This window comes from Rosa chinensis, chromosome 1 (genome assembly GCF_002994745.2).
Source record: "Rosa chinensis cultivar Old Blush chromosome 1, RchiOBHm-V2, whole genome shotgun sequence".
In the NCBI taxonomy this organism is placed as follows: Eukaryota; Viridiplantae; Streptophyta; class Magnoliopsida; order Rosales; family Rosaceae; genus Rosa; species Rosa chinensis.
In genome coordinates, this window is record NC_037088.1 from 40,041,843 (window position 1) to 40,055,771 (window position 13,929).

General features: G+C 38.4%; 1 protein-coding gene across 1 annotated transcript; it reads left to right on the top strand.

Moving 5' to 3' along the window:
- The first annotated feature begins 1,930 nt into the window (after positions 1-1,930).
- Positions 1,931-13,378, top strand: LOC112174034 (protein ARABIDILLO 1). The gene is made up of 12 exons (XM_024311732.2): positions 1,931-3,994; positions 4,169-4,327; positions 4,410-4,490; positions 4,614-4,745; positions 5,672-5,799; positions 6,272-6,359; positions 7,360-7,454; positions 10,870-10,933; positions 11,491-11,666; positions 12,242-12,463; positions 12,575-12,659; positions 12,786-13,378. Exons 1-12 carry the CDS (start codon positions 2,645-2,647, stop codon positions 12,960-12,962), a joined length of 2,757 nt encoding a protein of 918 aa, XP_024167500.1. The 5' UTR covers positions 1,931-2,644; the 3' UTR covers positions 12,963-13,378.
- The last annotated feature ends 551 nt before the right edge of the window (positions 13,379-13,929 follow it).

Consider the following 13,929-nt stretch of genomic DNA (forward strand, 5'->3'; position numbering starts at 1 on the left):
GGATTTTGCATGGTGGGTTGGTGGAACATTGCTCTGATTTGGTGTCGTTGAGGGTCAACCTGTGTTTTTCGGTTGCGAATCCAGATCCAATTTGGATCTGGTGGACACGGGCCATGAAGCGCTGGAAGTGGACATAGGTGGTGGAGCATCGACAGTGGAGCGTTAGAAGTGGTGTTGCAGGGATCATAAAACGCCGGTGGAGGAGAAACCTGACGCAGTTGATGCCTGGCATGTGCTATGCGATAGGGACAGTGGGTTGCTCACTGGTGTATATGAATTGGGCTGGGCCCTATGTGGCGGTGATCTTCTCTTGAGGTTAGGCTCACCTCTTGGGCCCTTCCTTGACTTTTTCTTTATTTATACTTATTTCTTTATGTTATTTAGTTTTATTGCGCATTTTGCAAGGAATAAGTCCCTGCATTAGTATTTAGTTGTGTAGGGCTAGTCAGGCTTTTTGCTGGTGTGTGCACTATAAGTGCATTGTCTGCTCTATATAGGGGGCTAGTTCCTTGTTTCGTCAAATGGTCACTGCTGCCTAGTGGCATGGTGAAGCTAAGTATTGTCAGATTTACCCTTTGGCGGCAACATAGTAGGAAAGTTGTGGGTATGGTAATTATGCTACGTTGTAATCAAGTTACATATCAAGTTATGTTTTCGTTATGTCACCTCTATGTCAAAGCAAATAGAGCCGTCAATGGAGCGCAATTTGCTAGTTGTGCCTAGTTGAATACAGTTATTTGGTAGAGACTCATGATAGTATTTCAGGACGTTCTCTAGATATTTATTGTAATCAAGGGTTTAGGCTTAATGTCTCCCCTTGCATTCAACAGTTTCATTAATTAAGGCTTGAGGGCAGCTGCAGCATAAGCCCTTAATTCAAAAAAAAGAAGAAGTAAAAACACATGGAAATCATGAGTTCCCTTTGAGTGCCTTAATATATTACTACATTAAAATTTGTAATTGCATATGGACCGTCTGTTTTACATGAATAATTTCAACGGACGCACATATGCGGATGTAGATGCAGATGCGCTTCCACCGTACGTGATTGTGGGGTACTGTGTATAACAAGTTTCAACGATGCGATTTCAAAATTTTGAAATCAAGCACTGTTCCTTCACCTCTTCTTCTTAATTTAACAAAATCATCATAAAAGTTGTCTTATTCACAACCTCATTCTCACCACATTCCAATTCATACCTAACATAAACCTAACTCAATTGAATTTCTCTACTAACAAATGATTCTTCTACATTCTCGAAAACCCCTCAAGTTCTCATAAAATCCATTCAAATTTCTCAAACAATCATCACCCACTCCGACATTCAAGAACCCAGTCACAAAATTCAAAAGAATCCACACACAAAATTCAACGACCCACACACCGCCGGAAACATAACAATCAAATTAGACCTCAAAGCATCACAATTCGAAAACGTAGTCATGCACGAGCTGGGTTATATTCAAATCGGGTTCTCCTGAATATAATCGTTAGATTCATAATGATAATATTACCTACATAGCAGGTAGCTAGTCTATTATGTAATTGCTTTGGTCTTTTTACAACCGTTAAATTTACCCGTGTAAAACTGACGATTGAAATGCGATTACAAATTTTAATATACGGATACATTGATGCATGTCAAAACTTTCCTAAAATCGTAATGAAAAGAGAAAACGTGACGCTAGTCTATTATGTAATTGCTTTAGTCTTTTTACAACTGTTAAATTGACTCGTACAAAACCGACTTACAAATTTTAATGTACTGATGCACTAATGCACGTCGGACCTTTTCGGAATTCGTATTTCATTACGAAAAACGTGAGATAAAAAGCCAATGGTCCAACCATTGCTCTAAGCCAAAACGGACTTGTTGTTTGTCAAAAAAACCCGAAGTATTGCATATAAAGAGGGGCTATTGTGTTGTAGTTCCACACCATTCTTCTTCTCTCAGCTTCCTTACACCTCAATGCTGTAAATCTTTTCTCCTCTTTTTTTTATCTCCTAATTCGGTGCACAAAAACAACAAGAAGAAGCAAAGCCTTGATAGGGGAGAGGGGTAGACACAGGCTTTGAGGGTTTGGCTTTGCTCTCCTCTCTCTCTCTCTCTCTCTCTCTCTCTCTTTTGTCTCCACCAAAACACACCAGAATTCTCTTCCCTACCTTCCTCAGCTTTGTCTCCTCTCTCCCTCTCCCCCACTCTCTCTCTCTCTCTCCTCAATTCAAAAGCTTCAATTTTGAGCAAGAGGCCTGTGATTTAGTCCCAAAAGCTTGAAGATTTTGAGGCTCTCGGCTATCAGGTTTGGCAAAACCCCGTTTGATTTCATCCCCCCCTAATGCATTTGGGGTTGGGTATTTGAAATCGCTGGACTTGGATTCGTGTGATTGTGCTTGATGTGGGTGTTCAATTCTGTAGCTTGTTCTGTGCATTAGGGTTTTTGGGTGGGACTAGTATTGCTTGCTGGGCTTGTTGTGTTGCGTTTACTTGTTTTAGGACTTGGGCATTTGAGTTCAGAGGGCTTTATGTTTCTGGGTCTTGGCGTTTTTCATCACTGATTGTAAGGATTGTGTGTGTGTGTGTGTGTTCTGAAGTTGGATGCTTTTGGAGTATTGAATTTGTGGGTCTGTGTATATTGATTAGATATGAGTCGTAGGGTAAGGAGGAAGGTGGGTAGGAAAGGGAAGGAGAAGGCGGTTTTGCCGAGTTATCCTGAGATTGAAGATGAAGTTTTGGTTTCAGTGTACAATGGGTTTGTTGATTGGACTGGTTTGCCTGATGATACAGTAATTCAGTTGTTTTCGTGTCTGAATGATCGGGACCGGGCGAGTCTAGCATCAACTTGCAAGACATGGAGGGTTCTTGGGATTTCTCCTTGTTTGTGGACCTCTTTGGATCTTCGCGCGCACAAATGCAATGATGCCATGGCAACTTCACTTGCTTTGAGATGTGTGAATCTTAAGAAGCTTAGGTTTCGTGGGGCAGAATCCGCTGATGCTATACTGCATCTTCAGGCGAGGAATTTACGTGAGATAAGTGGTGATTACTGCAGAAAAATAACCGATGCAACTCTTTCTGTGATTGTGGCTCGGCACGAGGCACTTGAAAGCCTCCAGCTTGGGCCAGATTTCTGTGAAAGGATCAGCAGTGATGCCATAAAAGCCGTAGCTTTTTGCTGTCCTAAATTGAAGAAGCTTCGACTATCTGGAATTAGGGATGTTCACGCTGATGCTATTAATGCTCTAACTAAGCATTGCCCAAATTTGACTGATATTGGGTTCATAGACTGTCTGAACGTTGACGAGATGGCATTGGGAAATGTTGTGTCAGTTCGTTTCCTGTCTGTTGCAGGGACATCAAATATGAAATGGGGTGCGGTTTCACATCTTTGGCATAAGCTGCCTAACTTGACTGGTCTCGATGTTTCAAGAACTGATATTAGTTCTGCTGCTGTTTCACGATTGTTGTCATCATCACAGAGCCTGAAGGTTTTATGTGCCTTGAATTGTCCCGAGCTTGAAGGAGACACCAACTTTGCTCCCCGTAAATATAAAAGTAAATTGTTACTTGCCCTTTTTACAGATATTTTGAAAGAACTAGCTTTATTATTTGTCGATATTACAAAGAAAGGGAAGAATGTGTTTTTGGATTGGAGGAACTCAGTGAACAAGGATAAGAACTTGGATGACATTATGACGTGGCTTGAGTGGATTCTGTCTCATACTCTTTTGCGCATTGCCGAGAGCAATCAGCAAGGTTTGGATGCTTTTTGGCTCAAGCAAGGTGCAACATTGTTGCTCAATTTAATGCAGAGCTCACAAGAGGATGTCCAGGAAAGGGCAGCTACTGGACTTGCAACTTTTGTTGTTATTGATGATGAAAATGCTAGCATAGATTGTGGGAGGGCGGAAGCTGTTATGCGAGATGGTGGCATACGTCTTCTCCTAAACCTAGCAAGATCTTGGCGGGAAGGGCTTCAGTCAGAGGCTGCAAAGGTAAAATTTCCTGATGGAATTATGAATATCCATTTTTTGAAAGTAATTATCGTTGCATTTGGTCTATATAATATAGGGACGGGTTCTTTGGTGATATACATTTAAGAATAGAACCATGCACATAGCTGCGGAAATTGATTGACTTTTTCTTTTTCATATTAACTATTTGAGTAGGCTATAGCAAATTTGTCTGTGAATGCCAATGTTGCAAAAGCTGTTGCTGAAGAAGGAGGAATCAATATTCTGGCTGGTTTGGCAAGGTCTATGAATAGGCTGGTTGCTGAAGAGGCTGCTGGAGGACTATGGAATCTTTCTGTTGGAGAAGAACACAAGGTTTGATATTTTACAATTTTGATTTTTTTTTATATAGATCCTATACCCCATATAGTTCTAACAAATTAGATTTTCTAATCAGAGTGCCATCGCTGAAGCCGGTGGTGTGAAAGCTTTAGTTGATCTTATATTCAAGTGGTCCTCTGGTGGTGATGGAGTTCTGGTACATTACCTTTTTATGATTTGTTTTTTTCCATTTATGTTCACTGCCATATATGACGTGCAATACACCCGCTGCTGCATGATGATTAAAGTTATGACTTGCTTTCCATATGTCTCAACTCAGGAACGTGCAGCTGGTGCACTGGCGAATTTGGCTGCTGATGACAAGTGTAGCACAGAGGTTGCAGTGGCAGGTGGTGTGCATGCTTTAGTGATGCTTGCTCGTAACTGCAAATTTGAGGGAGTGCAAGAGCAGGTAGTAAAACTTTCCATCATTTGGATATGGTTTCCTTCATCTGCATATTGAGATCTTTAGGAGCATTATATGTCCATCTAGTGATTTGTAAATAAAATTTCAGATTTTAGTGTTGCTTGCTTTCTTGCTTCCTGCTTGTCTATTTCTTCGGAATAAAGCCTATAGGTTTCTTATTTGGAAATATTGCTTTGATGTTGCTTTTGCATTTTGAATTGGTTTATTGATCTTCCATAATTATAACTGAACAAACTCCAGTTGAGTATAATTTATTGCAATGCTATAGATGGTTGAAACTACAGGAAAATTTTATTTAGGAAACCTTCAAAATTCGGCTCGTTCCTTGTTGTATTCACCTTGACCCTCACCTCTTCAGGTTGTGGTGACTGAGTTGTCCTTTATAAGAATCTCATTTTATTTTGTTAAGACTCAAAAAGCATGTCCGGGTCTGAGGCTGGTATGGTATACCACCTTATCCAAGTGCTAAGTAGGGTATGGACATATGGCAGACAGTATAACATTAAATCAACAAAAAAGTTCGCTTATTCCTTACATTCTATGGCTTTGTAGAGGACTTTCTTTTTGTTCCCTATCGTATTCAATTCACTCTCATTCAGCCTCATGGATAGTAAACAGCTTAAAGAAAAACAACTTGGCTAAATGTTTTTTATTTTTTTAGGCTATTTACTTTTTAATGAACAATAAAAGTTATGGATATGGTCAAGTAGTTGCTTAGTTAGTATCTATTTTCAAATGTAAGATTATCTAGCTAGTAGTGCATCTACTGTGGGTCCTCGCTGTTGCTTATGTGCTCCCCCTGTCTCTTTGGGTATACACTGTACATTTGCACTTGCACTTACTTGGTACATGCTTTTGTTCACATTATTGTTGCTTTCTGCAAGTTATTTAATGCTTTTCGTGTATACCAGGCTGCCCGTGCGTTGGCTAATTTAGCTGCTCATGGAGATAGTAATAGTAATAATGCTGCAGTGGGACAAGAGGCTGGTGCTCTTGAAGCACTTGTTCAGCTTACACAATCTCCTCATGAAGGAGTCAGGTAGTTTCCTTTGGTTTCTATATTTCAATATTACTTGAGCAACTCTGGTTTGTGGAAAACTTATGTATATTAATCTGATATAATTGTGTCGTCTACATTTACATTTCATTCTATAAATTTTTATAACATCTAAATGAAATCAGTTTTGTATAAACATCAATGAAACAAGTTATCTGTGTAGCCTTTTCCCCCCTCCAATCAATAACACAAGGAAAGGAGAAAAATGCAGCTAAGGAAGAAAGTTATAGGAACAATTTCATTGCAATGATGTCTTAGAATGTTCATCTATGAAAGTGGTGCTTTTGCTTCGATTTTATAAAATAATCTTGTGTTTAAAGGTCTAATGGTTGTGCAGTAGGCTACATCCTAATTGGAATTATGTACTCATAATATTTTGATTAGCTTCCTCAACTTCCATCTCTGTGACCATGGTATACTTAATACCTTATTTTACTGTCGAACACTCGAACAGGCAAGAGGCAGCTGGCGCATTGTGGAATCTGTCATTTGATGACAGAAATCGAGAAGCAATTGCTGCAGCGGGTGGTGTCGAGGCCTTGGTATGATATTGCTCTCAATGAACTCAACCTTTTTATGTCATTATAGGCTGTTAACTCATTAAATAAGAAAAAGTTTAGGGATAAATATATTTACTCTATGCTTTAGAGTGGAAATGATCCTATGCAGGAAGAGCTTATTATCTCTTAATGCTTTCATTTTCATAGATGGCTGTTAGTTTTGGTAGATTTCTTTGCATGGAGCTGAAGTTTCAGTTTGACCAAAAGTCTTTATTCACTATTATTTTTTACTGTATAACTGTGCTGCAATAAAAATTACTATGTTTTTATGAAAGAGTCTTTATTAAGTGCTAAAGCACATATATGGTTTGACCAACACTCCCTACTCTCCTGGTCACGATCATCAAAAATATTAATGCAAATTGATTGAAATAGATGGTTTTAGAGGTTTCTTGCTGTGAAACATTGCCATGACTATATTAATCATTTTGTTGATAATTGGAATGACCTTTGAACTTTTAAAAGATTCTAGGATAGATAAAATTTTCTAGCATATACGTTTCATGATTTTTTTTTAAACAAGACTTACAATTTAGTCCAGAAGTATAATGCCTAGGTCAGTTTGACTTATCAATGTGAATTTTGGTAATGCATGAACAATGACCCCTTTTATTCTTGCTATACTCTGAGATACATGTAGACATACAAAAAAAATGGTAACTATTTTTGTATCTGCCATTTTAGATGAGGAACTGTCGATATCAAGTTATATATGGAATTTATCTCTTTTTAAAGTTTTGAAACAATTTGAGAGTTTACCTTCCCTGATATCCTTCATAGCTAAGTAGTGATACTTTCATGTATCCTTTGGCAATTGTTTTATTTTTTAATATATATATATATATTATTATTTATATATATATATATATATATTATTATTTATATATATATATATATATATTTTTTTTTTAAGAAATGTAATCTTGATTATGTACTATAGAGTATCACTGTATGTTTACGTTACCTTATGTGGGTTATTTAGGTTGCTCTTGCACAAGGCTGCTCAAATGCCTCCCCGGGTCTTCAAGAAAGGGCTGCTGGTGCTCTTTGGGGATTGTCAGTCTCTGAAGCCAATAGGTATGTGCTTTCTCTGTTATGCAACTAGGATTTAGCTAATTCAAACTATACGGGCCTTTTGGCTCGTCTAACTATATTCTTATTAGGGAGAGAAGACATATAACTTATTACAAAAAAAAGAAGAAGAAGCAGAGTTATAGAGTCATAGAACTGGCACCTTATGATTTTGCTAGATAATGACGCTTGGCCTTTTGAAATTCCGGAAAACATGTATACAACGGGAAATAAGGAAGACAAGAAAGAAGAAAAGAATACATGCAATTGACCGATGTCAGTAGGTTGACATTAATTAATTGTTACCGTGCTTTTATCCAATTAAGTGTGGGTTCTAGTAAGAGTTTAACATGATATAAACTATAGATTTGATGTAGCAAATCAGACTCGGTAAGTTGCAGTACTGTCAGAATACACACACACACACAGTATTGTTGATTATGTGCTCACGATATGGTATATTCCTAATAGACTATTAAAATAAGATATCCTTACACTAGTTTAGACATATATAATGACTAACATTGTGTTTAAAAGTTATGTTTGGGAAATATCGATATTATTTTGATACCATGTCATATTGGTATTGATTGTAGTTTATGACTGTCGAGAACTGTACTATTACTATTATCTTTATTTTATAAGACTTCAAATTTACGGTTTCCCAACTTCATTGCATTTAACTAATCTTTAAAGACACGACATACTTTGTTTGCTTAACGTCTTGTCAAGTCACAGCTCTTGAATGGACCTTTAGTCATTGTGCTAAACAGTGGATATCTGATTTTCAAGGTGTTTGAGTTTCTTAGTTATAATCAAAGAGGACTAGGTTAGGTTAAGAAAGTTGGACAATTCTATATTTTTCAATGTTGGATTGTTACTACCCTTAGACTTTGTCATAAGGTATTGATGTCCATTTGGTGTACGACTAGGTATTGATGTCCATTTGGTCTACGACTGCTAGTCGTACACTACTCCTAATCAGTCACAGATTTTCCGGTTTAACTTTTCAACTTTTTAGTTAACAATCCCCTTTCTCTATATGTTATTGGTTTACAAGATTAAACAAATAACAATGAGTGTTGAAGATTTTGAGGTTGAAGTACAGACTGCATATTAACACCTCCTCAACAGTCAAACACGGACTTTCAGTTCCAGAACCTCAGTAACCACTCCCAAAGAGAAAATGTGAGTTTTGGTGACAGAAATGGAAGGGCCATCCAACCATGGGTTCCCGGTTTGCATTCATCTTCTCCTCACTATATCTAAGATCTGCAACTCTCAGTTCCCATGTCAATCCTTGATCAGAGCAAACCATTCCTCTACTCAAGTCTGCTCCCACTAAACCACATTGTCCCTCCTTGTCTCAATCAACTCCGATACGATTCTTTAATTTATTTTGTCTTAACAATTAAATAAATTTGATTAATACATGTACAGACATGGAGACTACAGAAGCCAGGTTCCTCAATAACGTTCTGGTGCATTGTTTCGTGTTTGGTGGCTTAATCGTACTTTTCTAGTTCGCCTTGTGTCACCATTGTAGGTGAGTTTTCTGAAGTCAGAAACTTCTGCTTCTTTATTTACCCATAGTCTCAACCTCATCAGAACTTGCATGGGAGATTCGGCCAAAGCCGACGTCTCTACCAAATGGATAGGGTCCACATGCAACGCAATGTATCGAGAAAGGACTGGATCAAGGCCCATCCATTTCTATTCCGCTCTTGTCCAAGATCTGATATCTCAGGGTTCTCTCGCCAACTGCCAAGTCCCTCTCAGTAGAGATCCAACCTTAAAGGAGAGGGTATGCTTTGAAACAGACCAGTGTCAAGAACATGGTTGGTATTTTCAAGAAAGCCTTGTTGCCTTTGGTAATTTAGGGCAAGCCACACCATATTGCCGTTGCCAACAATACCTTTGATTGTGTTCTTCCGGAGCAGTCTACTCAACAAGTTTCTTAATGTGGTGAGTTTCACTTTTGAGATCTTACGGAAATTCAAGCCCAAAGGGTTGTGATGGTCCGACATCAGAGAAAAAAATACGCACTGCTTCGTTCTTTTAGTGTTTTGTTCAATTGCTGCATGTGGCATTGATGGATCAAATCCAGGCCACATATCCACAAAATGGTTTGAAGGAGTATAACATATCCACAAAATGGTTTGAAGGAGCATAACATTGAGATTCTTAATCATGAGAACCCTGGCAATTCAGGTAATAAGTGCCTGGTGGGTGTAAGCTTTAAGAGGTGTATGCCTATGTTGAGTTATGGTTTTAGAATATGCAGCTGGTTGTAGAAATAACACCTTGTAGAACAAGGTCTTTGAAGTTTGGTATTCAGACCCAGAGAATTCATGACCACTACAAATCAAACACTGGGTTACTTTGCTGCCATAGGGGCATAGATGGGGAAGGAAACCTTGTACTCTGGGATTAAAGGAGACCTAGGTGAGAAAGTAAAGGAAAAGGTAGATAAGGGCAGAATTCAGCTGCCGATGGTGGATTTGATGGCAAGGTGGATGAGGTTGATGGGTTTAATTTTGTGGATTGGTTAACTAACTGACAAAGTTGTCATGTTGATGAAGATCACATGGAAGGGACAGAATTCAAGATTTGAAGGCTGTTTGAGACCGGAGTGATTTGTTTTATGATGGGATTTAATGGAATGCCATTAAAATAGGTGGCAGAAGTGTTGCCCTGGTGTGAAAAGTTCAAAGTATACGAAAACTTTGGCAATGCTTGAACCTGTTTACTTCACCAAGTCAAAGTAGGGTTCTTGTTCATCTTTACTGGTGACATTACAAGGTTCTTTGATTCTAGTCATACTTCTCTTCCTTTCCCAAAAGTAGAGATTGCATAAGCACCTGAAATGGTTATCTTTCTCCAATTACCACAACCGTAGTTTATTTTAATATTTTAAAAATAACTGTTAGGAGTAGAAGGGGAGTAATACACATGATAACCTCAAGGAGCAGCTAATATCTGAACAATATAAGTCACGTAAGCAGATTCCATCTAAAGACCTTACCAGCTTGAAGTTTCAAATTCTAGTAATCAATGCCTACAATTACTTGATCATGATTTTTTTTTAATTTTTTTTTCTGGTGGGTAATTATCATGATCCATATTTCTTATTTGCATCAAGCAAACTGGACTACTGCTTTTCAAAGTCCAGTTAGATACAATTGGTTAGGAGGCACTCTTGAAAGTACTCACCTGTTATGCTTTTGAAGATATCAATCACTTATGCTGTTTATAATGAAACCAATAACTAGTGATGTACTAAATATCTTTGCTCCAGTCATAAGTTGTTTCTTGAAATCTCTAGTACTAAGAATGTTAATAATACTTCCACATTCTTTCGTTGAGGATATATGTTGAGTGTTCCTTTTACTGACATTGTTCACTTTGTGCTGGTTGTTAGCATTGCCATTGGACGAGAAGGAGGTGTTGTGCCTTTGATTGCTTTGGCACGCTCTGAAGCTGCCGTAAGTATTATTATTATTTTTTCATTGCTGTTCTGCATCAATGCAATGTTCTCAATTTAGCTAGGTTTGTTGATAAATGCAATAGAACTATGCTCAAGTTAGTAGAAAAAAGTAATTTCCGTTTTACGGAACAAATATAACCGAAATTATCCAAATTGGTGGAAAGTTCTTTCTTTTCACTCTTTCGACTTTTATATTCTTTTATTATGAGAGGATTAATACGAATAAAATTTCACTGCTATTGAATATATGGTCTTGTTTGTCAGAACCTGTAACACCTTTTCAAGTGCTTATTTGACCAACACGTGAATCCCTTCTTGTGTCCTAATTGGAAATTAGAAGTTACTCAACATATGTTCAATATTTGTCGGTATAGTCCTTCCGGGCTAATCTTTAAGATAGTCCATGTAATTACCAATATCTGCTGATGTTTACTATCATCTCTCTCTCTCTCTCTCTCTCTCTCTCTCTCTCTATATATATATATATATATATATATATATAGTTTTTTTCATTTTGGAACCTAATATGATATATTTTCTTTCTTCAACTTTCAGGATGTCCATGAAACAGCTGCAGGTGCTCTTTGGAATCTTGCTTTTAATCCGGGTAATGCTCTCCGTATAGTAGAGGAAGGAGGTGTTCCTGCACTTGTTCATCTTTGTTCTTCATCGGTGTCAAAAATGGCTCGCTTCATGGCTGCATTGGCATTGGCGTACATGTTTGATGGCAGGTACTTACTGCAAGTTGGTTTGTATTGGATAATACTTGTTCATATGTTTCAAGTAAGTTTGAAATTCATAGAATGTTTGGTCATATATGTAATGGGGAGCCTAAATGTCCTTGTGTGCATGGTGGCTTATGCTTCCTTCAAGTGACCTAGTTTTGGCACCAATCTCAACCGCCAAGTTCTGGGTGATTACTGTCAGTTTTGGGGATTCTCTATGATAGATTGTTTGGTTCAACTTCACTGAAATTGGAACATTTACCTGCATTCTTATGCTACTACATTTTGGTGAAATCTAATTAGATTCAAACATTTCTTCTTTTTATTGATTCTCTTGGGGAATCTCTAATTTACCATGATCACAAGATTATGCTGCACTTTGGCCCGTGTGAGATTCAATTTGCTGGTCATGCTTATTTTTTGAGACATACTTGAGAAAGTGACTGTCTCCTAGGGGACGGCAATGTGTTAATAGTTAGTTATATCATGCATGGGCAGTAAGTTTATCATTTATTCTATAAATGGGATGAAAATAATTTCTTGCATCTTTACATGCTAAGGAGAGTTAATACTTTGTGCAGAATGGATGAATACGCCTTGGTAGGTATTTCTTCGGAAAGCATATCAAAGGGTGTGAGCTTAGATGGGGCTAGAAGGATGGCTCTGAAGCACATTGAGACCTTTGTCCTCACATTTTCTGATCCACAGACATTTTCTGCTGCTGCTGCATCATCAGCCCCTGCAGCATTGGCACAAGTTACAGAAGGAGCTCGCATTCAAGAAGCAGGACATCTCAGATGCAGGTTTCTCTCTCTGTCTCTCTGTCTCTCTGTCTCTCTGTCTCCCTGTCTCCCTGTCTCTGTCTCTGTGTCTGTCTCTTTCTGTATAAATAATTTCTTGCTGATTCTCTGCAGTGGGGCTGAAATCGGAAGATTTGTTGCTATGCTACGAAATCCATCATCTGTTCTCAAGTCATGTGCTGCATTTGCTCTTCTCCAGGTAATTTTGCATATTGAGACTCTTCCTCTTTGAGAGACTTTTTGCATGAATGGTTCTCGCCATTGTTAATATTATGTATATCTTTCATGGGGAATGATCTTTCATGTATAACCTATTCAACTGCAGTTTACCATTCCTGGTGGCCGGCATGCTATGCACCATGCAAGCCTTATGCAAAATGGAGGAGCAGCACGGGTTCTGCGGGCCGCAGCTGCTGCAGCAACTGCTCCTCTTGAAGCCAAAATCTTTGCTAAAATCGTGCTTCGCAATCTTGAGCATCACCACATGGAACCATCACTATAAATCATTTGTCTGCATAATATCTCTGTTTAGGGTGGTGATTGATGGAGGCTGAATTCATGCCTTAGTTATGAGCTCCTTGAAAGCAGTATATTGCAGCATGAGGACACATGCTGCTCTCTGTAATCTTCATGTAAAAGAACTAAACCTTGCCCCGTAACAAATCCGCTCGGTTTCATTTTTTTTATTTTGTCCACAATTTGTTAGGCATAAAGATGGTTGATTTAGGTTCAAGTAACTTTTGCCCCTTTGTACCATCGTCAAAGAAAATAGGTTCTCTAGATGGGGGTTTAATCTAAGAGCTAAGAGCTTGTACCTTAAACCATTTTCGTCTTTTGTTTGTATTCATTGTATGTTGTCTTCTATCTAATAGATATAAAAAGTTTGTTTGAGACATGGAGCCAACATTTTGGTGAAAACAATTTACATTTATTGAATCTTATTATCATATTTCACTTAAGCGCGTGATCGGATGCAATACAATGATGCCTCTCATGTCACTGTAGTTTGCCATCCTCATCTCAGAGTGCAACAAAGAATATGAGAAAGTTGGAGTTGGGTTGCTTATGGAGTTATGGGTCATTGATGGCTTCTGTTTGAGAGCTGCGCATTGTGGTGGAGGGAGTTTCCAACGGGTTATTTTCTGGCCTCTATAGCCAAGTGAGGCGGGGGGGGCATGTAATCTGTTCAGCACGTTGAAGCAGTCTGCAGCTTATGAGGGTGTTTTTCATGTTTGTTTTGCTCTGCTACGTGATCGTACTGGTGCACATTTTCGTGAGGACTCCATGCTAGCTGCTTGTGCTGTCCTTTAGGAATAATCTCACATATCTTCCATAGAGGATTATTGATGAGGCTAGTCACTTTCTCTTGCACTCGAGAGACATGCGACTTTCTCGTGTTCCAGCTAGCGCAAGGTTTAAGGTTAACGGAGTTGCTTATCGATTTGCTAGATGTTTTGAACTTATTGAAC

Bases quoted from the DNA above. Each gene is read 5' to 3' on its own strand.
- LOC112174034 (XM_024311732.2), top strand. From the start codon at position 2,645: ATGAGTCGTAGGGTAAGGAGGAAGGTGGGTAGGAAAGGGAAGGAGAAG. The intron at 5,800-6,271 runs GTAGTTTCCTTT...ACACTCGAACAG, and splicing joins TCTCCTCATGAAGGAGTCAG to GCAAGAGGCAGCTGGCGCAT. The intron at 7,455-10,869 runs GTATGTGCTTTC...GCTGGTTGTTAG, and splicing joins TCAGTCTCTGAAGCCAATAG to CATTGCCATTGGACGAGAAG.